The sequence below is a fragment of the Elephas maximus genome, chromosome 1 (genome assembly GCF_024166365.1).
Source record: "Elephas maximus indicus isolate mEleMax1 chromosome 1, mEleMax1 primary haplotype, whole genome shotgun sequence".
In the NCBI taxonomy this organism is placed as follows: domain Eukaryota; kingdom Metazoa; phylum Chordata; class Mammalia; order Proboscidea; family Elephantidae; genus Elephas; species Elephas maximus.
Genome location: NC_064819.1, coordinates 102,846,553 through 102,869,508, shown reverse-complemented (window position 1 = coordinate 102,869,508; position 22,956 = coordinate 102,846,553). Strand labels below are relative to the sequence as shown.

The window sequence follows — 22,956 nt, the reverse complement described above, 5'->3', positions numbered from 1 at the left end:
TCTACTCTGACACACCTTGGGTTGCCATGGGTTGGAGTCACTGGACAGCAACTGGTTACTGGATTTGTAGCATTTAACAAATATTAATAATTAAAGATTGGTTCATATTAATTCTTCGCTACTTGAAGTTACAATTTTAGTGGAAAAAAAAATCACAATCACTGAAAGAAATTGTGTGCTGTGGTAGATGACTTAGTTAACCTGTGTCTACGGAAGGCCAGTGAAGAACCAACCTTACTCTCTTGGTTTCTGAATATCAAAAATATACTAAAGACCCACATTTTAAAAAATCACTGGTCCTTACCTCTCTCCTGCACTCCAAACCTTCCAACAAACCTCTCCGTTTGAACATCCTACCAGCACTACCATGACAAATCCAGTGCTATTTACCTTTCCTCCAACACTGTCTCTCTTCTGGTGCTCCCTGCCTTGCACCTTGCCTTCAGCCTAAGCCATGGCCACTCCTTGCTCTCCCAAAGATCCCCATTTAATCACCCCACCAAATCTGTCCCCTCCTCTGTACCAGTTAAGGCCCTGCGCTCTCTCCCTTGGTCCTTTAAGAGTCTCATGGCTCTAGACTTCCATATTCCAGTTCGCCCTTTACCTGCTCCTGGGACTATCTTCTGGTCTTTGGTGACTTCCTCTTCCTTGACTTTATGATAAAACCCACACTCCAGCCTCATTTCCACCTCTCCCTCTTATTTCTTTGCCTGTAGAAACCCCACCCGCTGCTTCCTGTGTTAAGCTCTTCCCAAGTCCTGCCTGGGCAGAGTTAATCTCTCTGTCTTCTGCACTACCTTAGCACTTAGTTCTTACACCGGTGAAGCACTTATCCCCTTACTTTAAAGTTGCTGATGTGTCTGTCTCACCAACCTCCTTTAGGTCAGGGGAATCAGTTCTCGAATCTCTCTCTACTGAAAGCACCAGCACAGGGCCTGGCAAGTAAGGTGGTTAAACAGTCCTTATTAAGTTAAATGCTATTTCTTCCGACTACCAATTCAAGAATTGCCTGCTGACAATTTACTCAAACTGAGAGCTAGTAAGGAGAAAGGAGACTCCTACTAGACACATGAAATCTGAGAACCATAAAAAATCCCATCCTCCACACACATATATTTGATGGAAATGAATTCTGGGGAAGAAATAGATAAATGAAATCTGGGAGCTGTCCTTTACAAATCTAAAGTTTTTTTTTTTTCTTTGACATAATAAATACTATATATAATTTGGTATGCTCATACAAGTTACCACAGTTAGCGTTTTAAATTTAGAAATTTTAAGGCAATTAAAAATGCATGAAGTATGTACATGAAGGATGATTAAATGTTTACTATTAAATTATTCATTGAAGTATTATGCAAACAAAAAATGCACAAATCATGAGTATACACTAGATACTGCCATGTAACCAGTATCCAGATTAAGAAACAGAACATTCTCAAATGGCCAGAAGCCCCCGTCCCAATCACTACCCCCCACCACAATGGTAACCACTATCCTGACTTTTAAGAGCACAGGCCCGTTTTGCTTGTTTCTCGTATTTTGTAAAAAATGAAATCATATAGCATATAATGTTGTCTGTCTGGCTTCCTTTACTCAACGTTTTATGAAATTACCATATTGCCATGAATAGCGATAATTCATTCTAACTCTATAAATTTGAATGTTTTTAGACTGTATTATGAATGGAGTTATAAGGTGCTGAACTATAAGGAATCTAATGTCATTTCATTTTTTTCAAGAGTTACTTGAAGTAAAACTATCCACACTGTAATAAGACCAAAAGCCGTGTTTCTGGAACTTACGAACCTTGTGACATCGAGCCAGTAACCCTCTTAGCAGAAATTTCTAGACTGAGGGAATAAATGAAGCCAAATCACAAAGCACTCTCAATTAAAAAAAAAAAGAAAGAAAGAAACTGAAGGAAGAAAGACCCCCGAAGCTCACCAAAGACAACTTTTACCACATGATCATTTTTTAAAAAAATAAATCTAATTTTCTGAACTCTAGTAACAATTTCTGCTGGGTATTTTCGCAGACATTTAAAGTCTAAGGTTTAAGAGAAACTTTCTCTACTATTTTACAGGTCCTAACCACAGACTGACGGCTTGCTGAGGTGGGTGAACAGAAATAGGGACGATTCTGTTACCACTATATTATAGAAACAATATGGTAAAAGCAATTTGGAACAATTTCAGATTGAATTTGAAAAATAAACAGAAGAATTATCTGTGTTGCACAACCTTTGAAAGGATATTCTAGCAATGAGCGAGCTGTCCCTCTATATTGTTTTATTTAGTCTACATTCATCACACGATGCTGCTTTCCAACTACACAAGTAGTCCAGATTTTTCCATTCTCCAGTGAGCACATACCTTGGGGATTAAAGAAGCCAGTCATCCAAAACGTATTAGGCCTCCCTTCGAATATCCAAGTAGAAAACTGAGCATTTCTTTCCAAAAGCTCAGTAAACCAGAAGCCCAGTGTGGACGAATCCCAGGACACTCTTTTCCAGATCTGAGGTATACGAGCATCATACATGTTGTCCAGGGCATCTCTCAAGTTCTGAAAAAGATAAGCTAAGATATATGAATAAGAAAGATCAACAAAAGAGGGGAATGACTACTGGGATAATAATAGCTCACCTCACTCATGATGATTGTCCCTTCAATGGCCAACTTTAGATCACTCAGGCTGCTGCGAAGTATCGTAATGACTTTCTGCATTCTGTCAATTTCTTGTCTAAGAAATATATTCATTGAATTCAGATGTCCCATCTTTATCAAACGAGCTTTCACCTAAAGCAAAGCATACAAGGCAAGAAGAGAATTTTCATCACCTGTCATTTCTCCTCCAATGACCTCTGCTTTCTCTCTTCCTTTTTTTCCTCTGGATGGATCTCATTTTTGCCTCTACTGGCACAAATGAATTCTAAAATATCTCTTGCAGAACCAAGCTTGCCATTAAATTCTCCATTTTCTGGGCTTCAAAGACTACTGTTCAACTAAAATGGTTTTTATTTCCTACTGATTATACTCAGTTGGTAATTGGAAATGTACATTAAGAAGCTGAAATAAAATTGTACCTTTTTTTTTCTTTCAAATGATTAAGTACTAAGTGTCAGTTAAATATTCTTTTACAATCTAACCTTTATAAGAATGCAATTTGGAATACTTTTTTTCCCCCATAATCCTTACAGAGTCGTTATTGGAAATGTCACAGAAAGTTAATAACAGCCAAAATCTTTACAGAACAGTTAACAAAGAATATGATTAGTCCAAGCTTCCTAAGATCATTGCTCCATTGGCTAGGGTGACTAAACAGTGCCTTTCCTAATCAATGAAAATACTTGACTTTGTGGGAGGGCCATTAGGCACCTGTCATTTATTTAGTTTGGTATATCATTTATTGATTGTTTTGAAGAGACCGATATAAAAGCCTCTGGTCGCAGAAGCAATAAAATATAACAATTAATGGAAAATGAGCCAATGCAAATGCAAATTTCAATTTAGTGGCATATGCCCAAGAAGAGATTGACTACAAATACTGGCAGGAACTCCTAAAGAGATTTGAAATTTCTGGTGGCCATAATCGAAGAAATGCCAGAATAGGAAGGAAAAAGATAGCCATGTGGAATGAGAGAGACATATATCAGTCCAAAGAATCACCAGGAAATCAGTAAACTGTTGGACTGTCTAACAGAGATGCCCACTGCCCCTTCCGGAGTCATGGAATGTTAGAGATGGATGGGTCTCAGAGTCATCTGGATCATGCTCTTTATTTACAGGTCTTCTGGCATGGAAAGGTTTCCTATCAACAAGGGACATGTCTGCTTTACTGTAGCTGAGCCACTTCTGGTGGATGGGTGATACCAGGGGCCAGGGGAGCACAAATTCAAAGGGAAGCAGTGACGTAAACTGAACCGCCTGAATGGTACTAGCTGTGCAGGTAGAGCAAGTGATATTAAAATCACAATCAAACATGCCAGTGGAGTTCCCTAACCCAGTCCACCATAACAACATTCAGGTAGTCTCTTAAATTCCTAGGTCCAGAACTTATATTTTCCCAGTCTCTAGTGTCTCATTCTACCTCCACCCCCAGCCCTTCTTCACCTTCCAGTGACTGAATAGAATAGATATCATTCCCCTTAAATCATGACTACTCTATGGAAATTCACACTTAAGGAAAAAGTAAAGTATGGAAATACTTCTGCAACCCCAACGAATGGGAAACTAAGCCCAAGTGTTGACCACGATGTCAAATCAATAACCTAGTTATCTTTTTATGTTTTTTTATTGTGGTAAAAAAACACATAACAATACCCAAAAGAATTGCAAGCAGGGATGCAAGCAGATATTTGTATACCAATGTTTACTGCAGAACTAGTCACAATAACCACAAAGGTGGAAACAACCTAAATGTCCATCAACAGATGAATGGATAAATAAAATGGGGTACAGCCATACATACAATGGGATATTACTCGGCCTTATAGAGAAATGAAGTCCTGATAAAAGCTACAACATGGATGAATCTTTAAAACACTATGCTGAGTGAAACAGTCACAAAAGGACAAATATTGTACGACCCCATGTATATGAAATATCTAGAGTAGGCAAATGTACAGAGATTAATGTTCATTAATGGTTACTAGGGGCGGGGCGGAGGAGAGTAAGAGGGAGTTATCGTTTAGGGGACACTGAATTTCTGTTAAAGTGGGTGGACAAATCTGGGGACGGATAGTGGTGATGGTTGTACAACATGATGAGTGTAATTAATGTCACTGAATTGTACATATAAAAAATGTTGAAATGGCAAATGTTTTGTTATATATATATTTACCACAATAAAAAATATATATGCATTTTATTGTGGTAAAGATATATATATAACAAAACATTTGCCACAGGTGTGTGTATCAAAATAAAACATCTGCCATTTCAATTTAATATGCTCACAGCCCTCAAACAATTAGCCTTGTCCTGCTTAGGGTTTTAAAAGAGAAACTTTTCTTGAAATATGTGCTTCAAAAAACTTATTGCTGTTAGGTGCCCTCAAGTTGATTTCAACTCATAGCAACCCCATGTGATGTAGTAGAACTGCCTGATGGGGTTTTTCTAGCCTGTAATCTTTACAGGAGTAGACAGCCAGGTCTTCTGTGGAGCCACTGGGTAGGTTCGAACCACCAACATTTCAGTTAGCAGCCGAACGCTTAACTCTCGTGTCACCAGGCCTCCTTAAGAAAAACTCAGACCCTAGAAAATATAATTTTAGTACTGATTTTATTGTGAGCGTGATTATCGTTCCAGCCTAAATTACCTTTTTATTAATAAAATTAAAGATCTTACATAGAATTTTCTTATATAGTCTTATACAGAATTTTCATTATGTTTCTGGAACTAAGTAGTCTCCTGTACAATGACGGATCTCCATTTTTACTGCAAAAGTCCATAGTATAATTATATCTCAATTTACGAAAATGTACTTTACAACTACATTTTCGAGAACACATCTCTTCTATAAAATAACATCATTAAAATGTATATGATCTTGGAACTGGAAGCAGCTTTAGTGTAATCTCCCTCCTACATAGGAATTAATTTACTGACATCTGTGACAGTTTCTGCTAGAATATTGCCGCAACAACCATCCCAGTGGTGAACTGGCCCAGCCTGGACAACTCAAATTATGTTATAAGGTCTTAAAACATTCCTGCTGGTAGTACTAACCCTGTGGTCTAATTCTGCCCTCTGAAGTTACATAGAGTACCCTTTATCTCATTTTTACGTACCAGTTTTTAAAACTATTGAAGGCAGGAGTTACGAATTAAATTGTGTCCCCCCAAATATGTGTTGTAAATCCTAACTCCTATACCTGTGATTGGAGCCCTGGTGGTACAGCAGTTAAGAGGTCAGGCTGTGTCCTGGATTGAATTGTGTCCCCCCAAAATGTGTGTCAACTTGGTTAGGCCACGGTTCCCAGTATTGTGTGATTGTCCTCCATTTTGTGGTTGTAATTTTCCTACGTGTCGTAAATCCTAATCTCTGCTGTGGTTAAAGAGGCAAGATTAGATTATGTTAAAGAGGATTAGGGTGGGATCATAACACCCTTACTAAACTCACAACCCTAATCCAGTGTAAAAGGAGTTTCCCTGGGGTGTGGCCTGCACCACCTTTTATCTTACAAGAGATAAAAGGGAAGAGAGCAGAGAGTAGGGACCTCAGACCACCGAGAAAGCAGCGCCAGGAGCAGCGCGTGTCCTTTGGATCCGGTGTTCCTGTGAGGACAGTCTCCTAGTCTGGGGGAAGACAGATGACAAGGACCTTCCTCCAGGGCTGACAGAGAAAAGAAAACCTTCTCCTGGAGCCGACACCCTGACTTGGGACTTCTACCCTACTAGACTGTGAGAGAATAAACTTCTGTTTGTTAAAGCCATCCATCCACCTGTGGTATTTCAGTTACAGCAGCACTAGACGACTAGACAGGCTGCTAACCAAAAAGTCGGCAGTTCAAATCCACCAGCTGCTCCTTGGAAACCCTAATGGGGCAGTTCTACTGTCCTACAGGGTCAGTCTGAGTCAGGATCGACTCCACAGCAACAAGTTTGGTTTTTTTTTTTGGATCATACCTTTGGTTGGAGAAGCCCTGCTGGTGCAGTGGTTAAGTGCTCAGCTGCTAACTGAAAGGTCGTGGTTCTAACCCCCAGCCGCTGTTTGGGAGAAAGACGTGGCAGTCTGCTTCCGTAAAGATTTACAGCCTTGGAAACCCTATAGGACAGTTCTACTCTGTCCTATAGGTTTAAGTTGAAATTGACTCAATGGCAATATATATATATTTTTTTTATACCCATGGTTATAATCTCATTTGGGAATAGGTTTTATTTGTCATTTAATAAGACTCGATGGCAATGGGCTTTTTTTGTTAAGGCAGTATTAGTGTGTGCTGTGTCGAGTCAGTCTCTTTTGAGATTAAAAAAGGAGCAGATTAAGTAAGCAGAGATGGGGAAAGATGGATGCAGTGCCACGTGAAGATGACCAAGGAGTCAAGAAACAGAAGATGAAAAGAGACAAAGCCCTTCTCCCCAGAGCTGACAGAGAGAGAAAGCCTTCCCCTGGAGCTGGAGCTCTGAATTTGGACTTCTAACCTCCTAAACTGTGAGAAAATAAATTTCTGTTTGTTAAAGCCATCCACTTGTGGTATTTCTGTTATAGCAGTGCCACATCACTAAGACAGCAGCTGTTATGCCTCATCTGTCTTCTGCAGCCCACACACGATAAACCTTTGAAAGTACGTACTTAACAATATGTATCCGTTAAAAAAAAAAAAAGTTTTCTCCCCTTCCTATAACTATCTCTACATGAAGCCATTGATTTCAAATAGCTTGGTTGTCAGATATCTTGGTACTCTTCTACACAATGGAAACAAAGTCTGTTTTTAGAGGTAAGAAAATGTTTTTATTGTTGGGATCACTCACTGCATGCTGAAATTGGTTACAATCATAAATTCTAGAATTAGACTGCTTGGGGTTCAAATCCTTGCTCTACCACTTCTTAGCTTGGTTTCTGCTGATTTGTCAGGAGGACTAAGTGGCATAATGTGTATACAGCACTTAGCACAGAGCCTGGTGTGTTCTAAGTGTTGAAAAATGCCAACTAAAAAAAAAAAACCTGTTGCTACAGAGTCGATTCAGATTCAATGTGACCCTACACATTACAGAGTACAACTGTGCTCTATAGGGTTTTCTTGGCTCTCATCTTTACATGGTGTCGCTATGAGCTGAAAACTGACTTGACGGCATCTAGCAACAACTATCTTTATGGAAGCAGATCTCCAGTCTTCTGTAGCACTGCTGGGTGGGTTCGAACCACCAACCTTTAGGTGAGTAGATTAGCACAAACTGTTTGCCCCATTTTAATGACTAAGTGCAGTGCTTAGAAAGCTTCAGGTTGGTCACCAGCTGCTTATAAATAACATCCCCACTAATTGTTCTACCCTATTCAGTCACTTCCAGAAGTGATTACAAGTCAATTGAGTAAACAGGTCAAATATTTATGGTTAAAACATTTTGAGTATCTTAAAGAATACCAACTCCCTGACACCACTGCTTTATGCCTTAAAAGTTTTTTGGATTTTTTTTTTTTAGCACAGCTTATGGCATAGTAGAAGTTGGTATATAATTGAGTCAGTCTGGAGGCTTTGATTGATGTAATTAACTTGTGAAGGTATTTAAAAAGGAAGGAGACAGAAAAGCATGTAGAAAATAATGTTTTCTCTGATGTTTTTAAGTCTCGAGGGATGACTAGGTTACATGAACAATGAGAGACACAGTTTAGTGATATAACCAAACAAAATTTACTACACAGGTAGTCTTCCTCATCTTCAACAGCAGTTAGATTATTGTTTTTCATGATATTCATGCTTCTGTGTTTAAATGTACAAATAAATGATCAGATTAGTAAATCATTTACCCAGCCAATAAAAGATTTCCATGTTCAACTCTGAGAGAAAAAAAGAACAGGAGGGCTATCAGACGTGCCTCAAAAGAACCCTAGGTCTATCAGAACTGGATGGTGCCTGCTGCCATTACTGATCATTTTGATTAAAAAATTCTATAGCAGAATCCTGATCAAAAGGGGGAAAATGTGGAACAGAATTTCAAATTGTCAATGGAAGCCAGATTTCTTGAGCCATTGAGGCTGAATGAACCCCTGAAACTATTGCCCTTAGATAATCTTTAAACTTTAAACCAAAACTTCCCCTGAAGTCTTCTTTGAACAACAACAACAACAAAATAGTTTATCTTAATAAGTAAAATTTTCTGCCTTGAGCATTGTACTCTTTTAAAGACTTGTCAATGTGAGATCAAATTGACAACAGCAACTCAAAACGTTAGATAAGACGCTTAGGGGAGCAGTGAGTTAAAGTCAATGGTGGTAGAACAATTTGGAAAAGAATATTGAGAATGTTTGCACAACTTGAAGAATGTAATCAATGTCATTGAGTTGTACATGTAGAAATTGTTGAATTGGTGTATGACTGTGTATATTTTCACCAAAAAAAGAACCGTAGGTCTCAGTCTAAGACTCGCCCTGTTACACCTGCAGTGGGAGGCCTACAACTCAGGTAATCTATTGGCTCCCAGTTAACAGGTGTATCTTTTCCCATACTTAAGAATACAGAGCAGGATAGACACAGGACGGTAGTTACATCTGAATTAGGGCAGGGTGATTTTCTCTTTTTCAGTTGAAGAGCTAAACTTGACTCAGCCCAGTCTAGGACTCAGGTGAAGCTAGCCATCAGCAGTGAGGGAAGAGGCAGAGAATAAGAGAGAGGAGTCCCTGGCCGACCAGAGGACACGTGGAGGAGAGGGCCAAGTCTGAGAACTTTTGGACAGAACTTTGAAAACATCCAGAAATTTTTACCACAATTAAAGATTGTTTTAGATGAGCAGTTCTTAAAGTGTGGTCTGGAATCCCTGAGGCCCCAAGATCCTTTCAGGAAGTCCACAAAGTTACAGCTTTTTTCATACTAATAGTAAGGCTTTTCCACTCCCATTCCCTCATGAGTGTACAGTGGAGTTTTCCAGAGGCTACGTGACATGTGACAACATGACAGACTGAATGCAGAAGCAGACATGAGAATCCAGCTGTCTTCTATGTAGCCAGACCTTAGATTTGCAAAATGTAAAACAAGGCCACTCTTCTCACTGGATTTTTTTGTTTTAAAATATAAAAATGTTATTTATGTTAACATGTAATGGGGTTGTTACTGTTATTTTTAAATAAAGGAATAAATACATATTTTAAAAAATTTCTCAGTTTAAATTTCCAATACAGTAAATATCACCCACATTAAAAAAAACTATTTGGGGTCTTCAATTATTTTGTAAAGAGACCCTGAGACCAAGAATTTGAGAAAGGCTGATTTAGATTTAACAAGTGAACATCGAGGAGGATCAAGAAGTAGACCATTACTGCATCCACATTGGGGAATAGATTAGTTTAGCCTGCTTGCTTTCCTATTATCTGGCTGAAAGAATGAAAAGCACAGAGAGCAGGAGACCAAAACAAGACGTAGGTTTAAAGAATGGAGAAAGCAGGTTTGGGTATGAGAGGTGGGGAAGAGGACTCAAGCCTAGAGGTTAAGACATCTGGGGTCCTAAGACAGAGGAATTCAAAGATGGGAGAAAGGTACAGAAAAGACGATTGAAAGAGAAAGTGGAATAAAAAGGGAGCGAAGAAAGGTATCAGAAAAAGTGCAGATCATATCTTGTGAGATATTTGAGAAAGGAAGTTGGTAAGGAAGAGAAGATCAAAAGGTAAAAAAGAAAGAGTGGAGAAAGAAGAAGGAATGAGCAGAGAGAGGGAAGATGGAACACAGTGTCTCAGGGCTGTACTCAGCTTTGTGGAATCCAAAGATCCATGGAGAAAATGGGCATAGTTTACCTCATGAGGAACATAGTCAGGAGGCAGTTTGCTCAGCATATCTTCAGATAATCTATAAACGATGGCTTCCCGAGTCTCTCCCACTCCGCCTCCACTTTCTTTGGGTTGAATGTTGGTAATCGTTTCAAGGACATCAGAAGCAGTGTTACTCTGATACCTGATAAAAAGAGGAACTGTTCAGAAAGTAGTAGGGAAAAGTATCCTCAGAGATCATTACCAAAGCTAAAATGAACTGATAAAAAAATAAAAAATTTTTTAATTTATTTATTTTTATTTGAACTGATAGAATTGCTTAAATCATAGCCAGCCCCTACCTCACCCCCCCCCGCCACCCCGCAAAACAGGAAACTTTACCATCAACCTAACAGGAATGAAAAAGCTAGAAATCCATCCTACCGCCTCTTAACAGAATGTCAAAAACCATCACAGAAATGAAAAGCTCTTCATCTTATGGGAAACAGACTCCACAAACATTCTTGGTAATACAAGTCTGTGCTTTAAAGTCTGATTGTGAAGTCCTTCCTTACAGCTAACCTAACCCCCTCATGCTGCACAGGCTTTATTCTCCCTGTTATGGTCTCATCATAACAGTGTACCATTATAGGATGATTTGTTAGACCAAAGAAGGTCACTCATTTTTCTTCACCAAAATGTTAATTATTAAAATTTGCTTGGTCTTTTCTGATTTATTTTCTCATTTTCCCACTTGCTTTATGATTTCCAAGGTGATCTATTGACATCCACCTGCTCTACCTATCCAAATGTAGTCCATTTTTTAAATCCACGTATTCGATAAAGATTTAACAAGTGTCTACTGTGTTTGCTATGGACCAGGCACTGAGCTAGGTGTTGGGATATGGTGGTGAACAGGACATAGCTGCAGGGTCCTAGACTGAGCAAGTGCTACGGAGGAAAAGAGCAGGATGCTTTAAGAGAGTATGATTTCTCTCTCTTTAGCTCTCAATCTCACTCCCACACTTACTCTCTCAGTTAGACCAGATGTTCTGAGGTACACAGTCTCTGTCCCTGAAATGCTGGGTAGACTAGCTTTTCTGTATGTGTGCGTGTGAATGAATGTGTGTCAGAGGCAATTTACACTAGAAGATCAGGGAAAAACTCTCTTAAAAAAGTCATATGTAAGCTAAGACCTGAAGGATAAGCAAGATAAGCAGGTTAAGCAGGTTGGCCAGGCCAAATTGGGGTGGAGTAGGAGGCCAAGAGGGAAATTCAGATAAAAGGTAAGGCCCGGGAGTGAGAAGGATTTCAGTGCATTTAAGAAACAGATAAGGCCAGTAAGGCTGGAGCCAGCGAGCTAGGAGAAGCAATGAAGGTAGAGACAAAGGCAGGGGCCAGACCACGCAGGGTCATGTGGGCACTTTAAGGATTCTGAGCATTCTCTTAAGGGCAATGAGAAACCACGAAGACTTTCCGAGAAGCTGTGTTGACATGATTAGATTTAAACTTTTCTTTTCTGAACTCCTAGTTAACCTCCTATAAACATCACATAATTTGATTTTTTGGGTTATCGTTTCATCTGTAAGTTTTGTCTCTCATCCAGATGTCAACCACCTCCGCGTTTCCTTTCACAGGTGTTAGAGGGAAATCTAAAAAGCTTTTACAAATGCTTGAAATGAGTGATTTGTTGTTCTGTTTTAACTCCTTGAATATAACTTAAGCCTTTGTAATATGGAATATATAGCAACATTTTAAATGTGCATACCTTTAATTTAGCAATTCTATATCTTTGGAAACCCTGGTGGCGTAGAGGTTAAGTGCTACGTCTGCTAACCAAGAGGTCGGCAGTTCAAATCTGCCAGGCATTCCTTGGAAACTCTATTGCGCAGTTCTACTCTGTCCTACGGGGTCACTATACTCGATGACAGTGGGTTTGGTTTTCTTGGTTTTTATATCTGAGAATTCATCCTGAAGAAATAATCAGACATTTCCATTTCTGAGAGCATGGTGCAACTGTTACCCTGAAGGACCCTCCTGAAAACAACTAAAAATGCTGGTTAAGATGTGGAAAACATCTTTTCAAATACATTAATGAGCTGGCAAGAAACTAAGGAGTTATTGGAGTCAGACAAAATATAAAGTGAAAGCTGTAATCCAGGAAGACAAGCCAGATTTTACCCTAGGGGTGTAACCAACCCCTGATGCCCTGGAATCTCTCCTTGGATGGTACATGGGGCACACTGACACAGGACGTAAACCCTTCTATTCGAGGTGGAAAGTCTAATAGGGAACTCCTACATAAAGCTGTAACCCAATAGGGTTACAGCCTCAGTGTAAGGGCAAATTAGAACTAACCTACCTGTCAGAAGGGGATGGCAAGTAAACTTTCTATCTAGTTTGGAACTAGTGGGGAATCTTTCCTGAGAATTCTTAGTTTATCAGGTTTGTGACATTAATTAACATTAATTCATATTACCTGTGTTACTTGAAACCCCCGCCCCCCAGCCAAGAATTTATTTTAAGATGGTTCCAGGAAGTTCCAGGTGGCATTTAGTAGAACAAATACAAATCTTCAATACAGGTCTCAAATAATTCCAACAGTTAATTTCAAATAGACATGAGCTACCAGTGAAAACTTACAAAAATCATAAAGAAACAAGGCACCACGAGCAAGAGCCAGAAAGAAACAACAGAAAGCAGAACCAGACCTGCAGAGATCTTAGATCATGAATTTTCCAATACACATTATGAAATACGTTTTCACTATATTAAAGAGTAAGGAAAATATGAATAAGAGAATATAAACATAAATAGCATATTTGAAAAAGAACCAAGAGAATTTTTGAAAATGAAAAATGAAATTTTAAAACTTTATTAGTTTTCTATTGTTGCAGTAACAAATTACACAAACTCAGGGCTTAAAACAAAATTATTGTCTTATAGTTTATTTTATTTTTCAATTGTGCTTTAGATGAAGGTTTACACAGCAAATTAGTTTCTCATTGGACAGTTAATACACCTATTGTTTTGTGACATTGGTTGCCAACCCCACAACGTGTCAACATTCTCCCCTTCTTGACCTTGGGTTCCCAACTTCCATTTGTCCGGCTTTCCTGTCCCTTCCTGCCTTCTTGTCCTCGCTGCTGGGCTGGTGTGCCCATTTAGTCTCATACACCTGGTTAAGCAATGTGTATTATTATTTGTTTTATTGGCCTGTCTAATCTTTGGCTGAAGGGTGAACCTCAGGGGTGACTTCAGTACTGAGTTAAAAGGGTGTCCGGGGGCCATACTCTTCGGGTTTCTCCAGTCTGTGTCAGACCAGTAAGTCTGGCCTTTTTTTGTGAGTTAGAATTTTGTTCTACATTTTTCTCCAGCTCTGTCTGGGACTTTCTATTGTGATCCCTGTCAGAGCAGTCGGTGGTGGTAGCCAGGCACCATCTAGTTGTGCTGGACTCAGTCTGGTAGAGGCTGTGGTAGTTGTGGTCTGTTAGTCCTTTGGACTAATCTTTTCCTTGTGTTTTTTTCATTCTCCCTTGCTCCAGATGGGGTGGGGCCAGTGGAGTATTTTAGATCGCCACTTACAAGCTTTTAAGACCCAGATGCTACTCACCAAAGTAGGATATAGAACATTTTCTTTATAAACTATGTTATGCCAATTGACCTAATTGTCCCCCGAGACCATGGTCCCCAGCCCTCAGCGCAAAAATTCAGCCCCTCAGGGGGTCTGGATTTATCTATGAAGCTTCTATGACTTTGCCTTGGTCAAGTTGTGCTGATTTCCCCAGTACTGTGACCTGTTATCTTACAGTTTTTTAGATCACAAGTCTAACACAGGTCTCACCAGGCTAAAATCAAGGAGTCAGCAGGACTGGGCTCCTCTAGGGGAGGATCCATTTCTTTGCTCATTTAGGATACTGGCAGAATTCAGTTCCCTGACTTGCTAGCCGCTACAACTGCATGAGCTATGTCCTTGAAATAAACCCCTCTCTATATATATTTATGTACACATACGTTTCACTGGTTTTGCTCCCCTAGAGAACTCAGACTAAGAGGGATGAATCACAGCAATAAAGATCTTAGGTCCATTGAGATGCATCTTACAAATCCCTACTGTCTATACCCCACTAGAAAGGTCCTCTTATGATTTTTCTTTACAGCACATAGAAAAAGAATTACACCCTCCTTTCTCTCCCTCCCTAGGTGTGAATTAAACGAACTTTTGTGGAAATTGCCCCACTAACTGAAAGAACCCTAAAGAGCTTCTGTTAAGTTATCCAGGCTTCTTTGCTTATGAACAAGTCACATTTTTGTGGGAATATACCAAATCCTGTTCAACCGGCCTATGAGTTCATTTAGGAATACAGCTGAAGAATGGAGGAGATGCTTCTATATTCAGCATTTTTATTTGATTAGTAGATGGAACTCGGCATCTGCACCCAAACGTGGCATATCCAAGCCATTGCATCCTTTCCTAAAGTTGTGGCTGAGGTACATGGGTCAGCCATTGTGCTTCACGGGCTGGGCTTACAGTCAGATACAGTCATCATAACAGCCCTGGTGTTAGACAATGTTAATAACCTCTGCCAGATTTTGGGTAATAATTCCATACTACTTCAAACAAATGAGTTTCACAATAAGGGCCAGTAGGGTAAAAGCTGGTTTCTAATACATGAAATTTGGCTTTACATAATTTTACATATAATTTTTAATATTATTTTATGAGCAACCTCTGTTCAGATGTTGAGGCTTTTAGACTATCCCAAAAGACACTTGCTGAAAAAGTTGAAAGATGAGTCTATCAAACACATAGACAACTGAACATGTGAAAACAAAACAGTCTAATAAAATGATACAAAAGGAATTTGCAACCTATTTCTAAATTTTGAAGTATGGCACTGTCTCGGTTTTTAAAAGTCAGATTAAAATATAAGAAAAATACAAATTAAGGGGAAAAATCCTATGAAAATAGCTGATGGGACAACAAAATGAAGTTATCAAAAGTCAAGGATCCACATGCTATCATATACATTTTTCACAAATATAAATTTGTGATTTATATAACTCCATAGTCTCATCCTAGCATTAAATACAGTAAAGATAGAATATGTGGATGAATTGCTGTCATCACCACTGATATTTTAGAGAGCCGTGAAATACAAGGCAAGTCTAAAAACACCAGTTACAGTCCAGTTGATCCTGACTCATGGTGACTTCATGTGTATTAGAATAGAGCTGTGCTCCATAGGGTTGTCAATGGCTCAGTTTTCTGAAATAGATCACCAGGCCTTTCTTTCAAGGTGTCCCTTGGTGGACTCAAATAGCCAACCTTTCAGTCAGAAGCCAAGCTCTAACTGTTTGCCCCACCAAGCAAGTCTAAAATCTAACCAAACCCGTTGCCGTCAAGTTGATTCCAACTCATAGCGACCCTATAGGACAGAATAGAACTGCCCCATAGAGTTCCCAAGGAGCGCCTGGTGGATTTGAACTGCCGACCTTTTTGGTTAGCAGCTACAGCTCTTAACCACTACACCACCAGGGTTTCCCCCAAGCAAGTCTGGGTAACATTAAATAGTTGACTTTATAATGAACTCCACATTATATTATTTATTTCAGTTGGCTCCTAGAACTATTTCTTAAATAAAACCAAAACCTAACTCATTATTTTAATGCTCTCTTATCCCTCACCTGAACTGTTCCTTGTCCTGTCCCCTTCAGCAACATCAATATCTTCATCCACTTGCCCAACCTAGGAACCTCAGAGTCCTCCTTTGTGCCTCAGGCTTGATGTCACTCCCCAGGTCTTCTTGGTTTCCAAGTTCTATTTCCAAATCATTTCTAACATCCATCCCCTCATCATCATCCCCCACTGCCTTCAGAATAGTTCAGTTCCCAACTCTTTAGCAAGACACCCAAAACCTTGAAAAGCCAGGCTGCATTTGTCCTCAGCCCCACCTTTAGTCTGCTTGCCCTCACCCCCACCCCCTCCATGCTCTAGGTATAATGGACTCGGTTGCCGGAACGTACCACACACTTTTACATCTTCACAGCCCTCCTTGGGTTAAGTTTCTTCGTGCACATGCCCAGTCTACGTCTTGATCCTGGACTGCTCATTACCTTCCTCTTTCCTTGCACTCTGTCCTTGCTGCTCACAGTGTTGCAGGGACTTCTTCCTCACCTGCAAGTCCTTTAAGGCACAACTCAAATGTGGCCTCTTTCACTAGCTCACTTTGATCCCTAAGTTGAAATTTATTGCTAATTAGCCTGTGTTCTTATACCAGTTGCTGTCAAGTTGATTCCAACTCATGGTGACCCCATGTGTGTCAGAGTAGAACTGTGCTCCCATAGGGTTTTTAATGGCTGATTTTTTGGAAGTAGATCTTCAGGCCTTTCTTCCGAGGCATCCTGGGTGGATTCAAACCTCTAACCTTTTGGTTGGCAGCAAGCATGTTAACCATTCACACCACCCAGGGACTTGTGTTCTTGTAGCACTGTATATATACTGATTTTAGAATATGCTATGTTGTATTATATAACTACTTGCCATTCTTTTGTTTTCCCTGATAGACAATGAACTTCAAGGGCAAGGACTGTGTCTTACTCATCATTGTATCTCCAAGTTGCCCAGAGAGTAAGGTCTCAATAAATACTTGTTTGTTGAATTGAGACCAATTGGCTTAAATTTTATTAAACCTCAAATATAAAGGAGAGCAATTCTCCAATATTTAAAGGTCATGAAAATTTAATTCTTTGTTCCTTCTTGTGGTAAAAGTACAGTATATTATCATTACTATTTTCCTATTTCCTGGCATCTTTCCATATACATCTATATAAATTTATATGCTCTTCAAAGCACAGGAGTATCAGAGAGAGATAATTTGAGGGTGAAGGAAAATGATTTTTCTTAGTATGTTATTTTATCAACACAGATCGTTAAAGGTCAAGAAAACCACAGTAAATTTCCATTCATGCTAAGAAAATGAGAATTCATTCTTCCCAACAAATAAAAGAGAGGAAAGGTCCTACAACTGGGATTCTCAGGCACTCTCTCAGGTCACCTCCAGAGCAAATCCCCTTTGGAAAGGCCTTCTGCACCCTGGCTGGGTGACAGTAGTGCAGACCATTGCAGGCATGACAATCCTGCTCTCAGCAGGCTCTGGGCTCTGGCCAGTATACCAGGCCTCCAGGGAGAAGCCAATGGAGAGGTTGCCACTGGTAGATCTCTTCTAAGAAATCACTTTCATGGTGGATGATTTTATTTATTTTTTTAGGTGATCTGAAAGTAGTCCTCAAAACACAAATGTTGAGGGGAACAAGCCCTGAAAAGTTGACTCACTTTGAACAAGAGCTGGACGAACTATCTAGGCCACCTCTCCCCTCATGTTTTACGAGGCACGAATGCCATTCCTGGGCACTCCAGAGCTGTGCAACTTAAATTTCTTTTTCCACAATGAGATTTTATGTTTGTAAAGATATAAACAGCAGAAGCCTAGTTAGCTAGCTATAGCGGAGAATTGAAGAATATCTTTCTATGCCTCAAAAGCCCAAGGGCTTTCAGGGAAACAGTCTCCATAAATGCTCTGAGATAAAGAATGAGAACTATAATATCTCATGAGTTTTGGTTCTGAGTTACTACTAGAAGAAAATTTCTCTGTGGGGTAAACATGGGAAGAAGCTCATATTGGCCTTGTGGCTTAGTGGTTCTGGGGAGCCTTCTAGGTCATCTCCATTGGGTGGCCTTATGAGGGTCATGAATAATAAAAGTGCAAAACAACTCAAAAACAGATCTATAAAATGAGCAATTAACTATCTACTGAGATATCAGTATACTGTGATATCCAAATCAGCCTAGATTTATATGTATCTTTGCACATGAAACATCAATGAGCATAAATTTTAAAAACTCTAAAACTCCAAAGTGTCAGGTAATACAAAAAGAACACATTTAAATTTGCCCTGCATAGAAATGAATATAAACATTGTAATAAGGCATTTGATGAATTTCAGAAGGGTAGAAAAATGTGCATAACGCTAATGAGAAACAGTGAAAATAAATAACTGTTTTTGGCATTGAGTTAGTTGAATTTGCAGTCCTTGGTACCTTATACACCTAGATAATAAAATGTGAATAAAGTATGTCACCCAAGTATCTAAGCTCTTGGGAGACATTTTGCTTATTTTAAAGCATTGATTCAGCTTGATTTTGCCCCTCTGCTTCAAGGAATTCTGCATTCTGAAGCAAGGACCCAGGAGAGAGACTCGTGGCCCCTTTCCCTAATCTCCCTCCTCTCTCCAATTCATGGAAGCTGACTTCGGAATGCAGATTCTGATAAACAGGGTCACACAGTTCTCTGCCACCGCCCAGTTACAGCACGCTGATCTATCTGGAAGCAATAGTCCTGCTGATGGCATGGACAAGCAGATAAATAGGAATTCCTCTAACTGGGGATATTCACACAGCCTTAGCTAGTGTATCTCAGAGAGTCCATCTCCTCTCGTTGCTTCAACTGCTATCTTTGCACAAATACACTCAAATACCTCTTTCAAGCCTTATCTCTCACTTCGGCTGCAGTCCACGTTTCTCATCACTCTCAGATACATCCTGGTCTCTTTCCCAAACTCAACACGCCCTAAACAGGACTCTGTAACTTCCTCTCAAACGCATTCCTCTTCCCAGCACCTCCATTATCCCCAATTCTAGACCAGATAGTCAGGACGACCTTTGATTACTTTTTCCATTTCACAGAGAATTTGGGAGGGTGACATCTTCTTGGATCTGGGAAGGGTGTAGTTGGGCAGAGATGAGTGGTGGGTTTTACCTTGGAAGATTCGTCCGTTGTTGCTTATCGCCTCCTGGTGGTTGGTGCAGGAACAGCAAGGGGTTGTAGCAAAGGCCTTCAAGAAGGCTCAATTGCCCCAAGAGTGGAGACAGGATTATATTTGCCAGATATTTCAGAGAAAAGAATCAAACCAAGGACAAAGCTCACCCAGAGATCAAGAAGAGGATCAAATGTAGAGCTGCAGGAGAGAGCCTACAGCCTGAGCAGGAACCAGAAAGGTGCCAAGGTGCTGGGGAAGAGGGGAAGGCAGTGAGTGGTGAAGACCTCTGGGCAGACCAAACAGGAAGTTAAGAATAGAGAGATCAGAGAGTGAGGGCCATGGTCTTACAGGGCAGCCAGTTGTCTCTATTGGAAGTAATCCTCCATTTGAAGCACGGGTTCATGGTTTTTTGATAGATTCCACTCAGTGTGGTGACAGACTGCAAGATCCCAAAGCTATTTCTGGTGAAGATGGCTTATGGCATTGTATATCATGCCTACCAGGGATGGCCTGTAAACCACGGGACAGAGTTGTAGGGAGAGACTTGCTAGAGACCAAGAAGGCTAGTTGTGCCTCTCTCTACTCACCAGCTAGCAGCAATGATACATACAGAAGAAGGTTCTCAGCCATTGACCATTTGGTCTGTCCGTAAATCCTATCAGTCCAGAGTTGAACTGCTCCATTGAGTTTTCTGAGCTGTAATATTAATGGAAGTAGATTGCCACGCCTTTTCTTCCAATGTACCACTGGGTGGGTTTGAGTCACCGATCTTTAGGTTAGCAGTCGAGTGCAAGCTGTTTGCACCACCTAGGGACCTTATTTTAAGGTTATTGTTGTTACTGTTAGGTGCTGTTGAGTCAGTTTGACTCAAAGCGGCCCCATGTGACAGAGCACAAGTGCCCAGTAGGGTTTTCTAGGCTGTAGTCTTCTTGGGAGCAGACTGCCAGGTCTTTCTCCCACAGAGCTACTTGGGGGGACTTGAACCGCCAACCTTTCAGTTAGCAGTGCTTATCTGTTGTGCCACCAGAGCTCCCTAGATTTTAAGATTGAGTTGCTTGAAATATATCCAAGTGGAGATATCACATAGGAATTGTATAAAATGATTACGGGGCACAGAACAGAGGACTAAAAACCAAAAAACCAAGCCCACTGCCATCAAGTTGATTCCAACTCATACCGACCCTATATGACAGAGTAGAACTGCCCCATAGAGGAGTGCCTGGTGGATTCGAACTGCCGACCTTTCGGTTTGCAGCCATAGCACTTAACTGCTATGCCAACATGGTTTCCAAAGAGAGGACTAGACAATACATATTTGGAATACAGAGGCCATTAAGGCCACTGGAATTGATGACCTCCACTCTGGTGAGAAGGTGGAAATAACTCTTAAAGAAGTTTGAATACGAGTGGAACAAATGCAAACGGCAATAGATTGAGAAGCGTGTGGGTTAAGGGAAGGCTTTTTTAAGCATGGGAGATACTAGATCACGCCACTGCCTGGGCAATACACTGAAGAATGACCTATTAACGTCATGCTTTGCAGCATTTTACAATCTGCAACATATTTTGTTACTTTGCCACAACATGCTTTTGCCATTCATGGTTGAGGGCCTGCTGAGCTAGCTGAATAGCAGAGAGAACCTTTTGAGAAGCGACCCTGGCTTCTGGTGTGGTAGGCTCCCCTGGTATCGAACTTACCTATGTCAATGTTAAGTTCCCCCTTCCTGTTTCTCAGCAGCTTCTCCGAGGTGTGTTGGCACACCAGACCAAAGTGATTGAAAAGAGCTGCCCTGGTCGATTATATCAAGAGAGACAGCACATTCCTTTAGAAGAAAGACTAGAGTGGCTTCACACTGTCATCAGATTTTAGACCAAGGTCTAAGAACTTGAGTCCTGCCCACACTTCTATAACATATGGTTATATGTTATAGGATGGACTGGATTCAGTAGAGTATAAACAAAAAGCTACTTTGTTCTTTCCCACAATGGCTCTTTTAGACTTCCTCTCCCTAATTATTAAACAAGACTTTGCATAACTCTGTGCAAATAAATATAAAAACCTAGACAAAACAGATAATTATATTGAAAAACACAATTTACAAAAATATACCCCATGAGAGACAGAAAGATAAGAAAGGTTAACAAAGAACTTGCAGCACCAAAAAACACTGAGCCCAGGTGGTTCCACAGGAGAATTCTACCAAACCTTTAAGCATCCAATGTCAAATAAAGTATTCCGCAGCAAAAATTTTTACAAGGCAAAGATAACGTTGGTTTGACTAAACCTGGTAGAGATACCACAAATAAAGAAATTGCTAGACCAATCTCACTAAAAAAAAATTCCCAATAATTATTAACAGAGTCCAAAACCACATTACCAAAATAATACATCAGGACCAACTGCTGTTAATTCCAGGAATTCATGAAGGATTCAAACTAGGAAATCTATTAATATAATTCATAAATTTTTAGATATTTAGAGAAAATCATATGATTATCTCCATAGATGCTGAATAGTCATTCAACAAAATTCAACACTCATTTCTGCTAGAAACAGAAAAAATGAACATGCAACAATAACTACCAAAAGCCTGAGGGGAAAAAAGCCCTAGCAGGTAGTCAAATATATTATAAAGTCTCAAACAGAGCGATACCGAATAGAGAGCTCAGAAATAGAGCCCAGAATATACGGAAATGTGGAAAATGATAAAGGAAGATTTTAAATCACTAGTGACAGAACAGGAGCCCTGGTGGCACAGTGGTTAAGAGCCATGGCTGCTAACTAAAAGGTCAGCAGTTCAAATCCACTAGCCTCTCCTTGGAAACCCTGTGGGGCAGTTCTACTCTGTCCTATAGGGTCATCTATGAGCCGGAATCGAATTGATGGCAATGGGTTTTGGTTCTGGTGACAGAACAATTGCTCTTGGGAAAAAGATAAAGTTTCACCAATACTTATACCAGAACAAAATTCTAAATGAATAAGAGAGTTAGATGTAAAAAAATGACACTATACAAGTACTGGAAGAAACTATGGATTATTCCTTTATAACCTGATGTGGGAAAATGTTTTCTAAAAATTACTATGACTAAAAATCCAGATGTAACAAAAAAAAAAGTACTCATAAATTTGACTAGCTAAAAATAAATGTTAGCAAAACAAAACAACAATAACAACAACAAAAATACTTCTGTATAGCCAAAGGGAAAAAAAAGCACAAAGTTAAAATCAAAAGACAGAGAAAAAACATTTGCAACGCATATCACAAATAAAGTGCTGGTATCTCTAATTACAAATAACTCTTGAAAACCGAGGAAAATGAGTAAAAGGTCTATGGAGAAATGGGCAGAAGACAGACAAACACTCAAAATACGGGAAAGGCGAATTAAAATGATTGAGATGCCATTTCTCACCTATTATGCTGGTGAAAATTCAGAAGCTCCACCAACACTGGTGCTAAGAGTGTGAAGAAACAGGTACTCTCATACATCGCTGGCGAAGGTGCAACATAGTACAATCCTAAGTAGGGGATAAGGAGCCACGGTGGTGTAGTGGTTAAAAGCGCTTGGCTGCTAACTGAAAGGTGGGCCATTTGGACCCACCAGCCACTCCATGGGAGAGAGATGTGGCAGTCTGCCTCCATAACGACTTACACCCTTGGAAACCCTATCGGGCAGTTCTACTCTGACCTGTGGTGTCACTACGATTCCCAATTGACTCAACGGCAGCGGGTTTGGTTTG

At 40.0% G+C, this 22,956-nt stretch overlaps 1 protein-coding gene across 1 annotated transcript in view; it reads right to left on the bottom strand.

The window, feature by feature from the left end:
- Window positions 1-22,956, bottom strand: part of DNAH8 (dynein axonemal heavy chain 8) — a 367,281-nt gene that overhangs the window by 13,411 nt on the left and 330,914 nt on the right. Inside the window, exons 89-91 of the mRNA XM_049891307.1 lie at window positions 10,446-10,602; window positions 2,646-2,798; window positions 2,376-2,565 (exon numbers count right to left, since the gene is read on the bottom strand). Coding sequence (XP_049747264.1) covers window positions 2,376-2,565; window positions 2,646-2,798; window positions 10,446-10,602 — 500 coding nt within the window. The remainder of the gene's footprint in view (window positions 1-2,375; window positions 2,566-2,645; window positions 2,799-10,445; window positions 10,603-22,956) is intronic.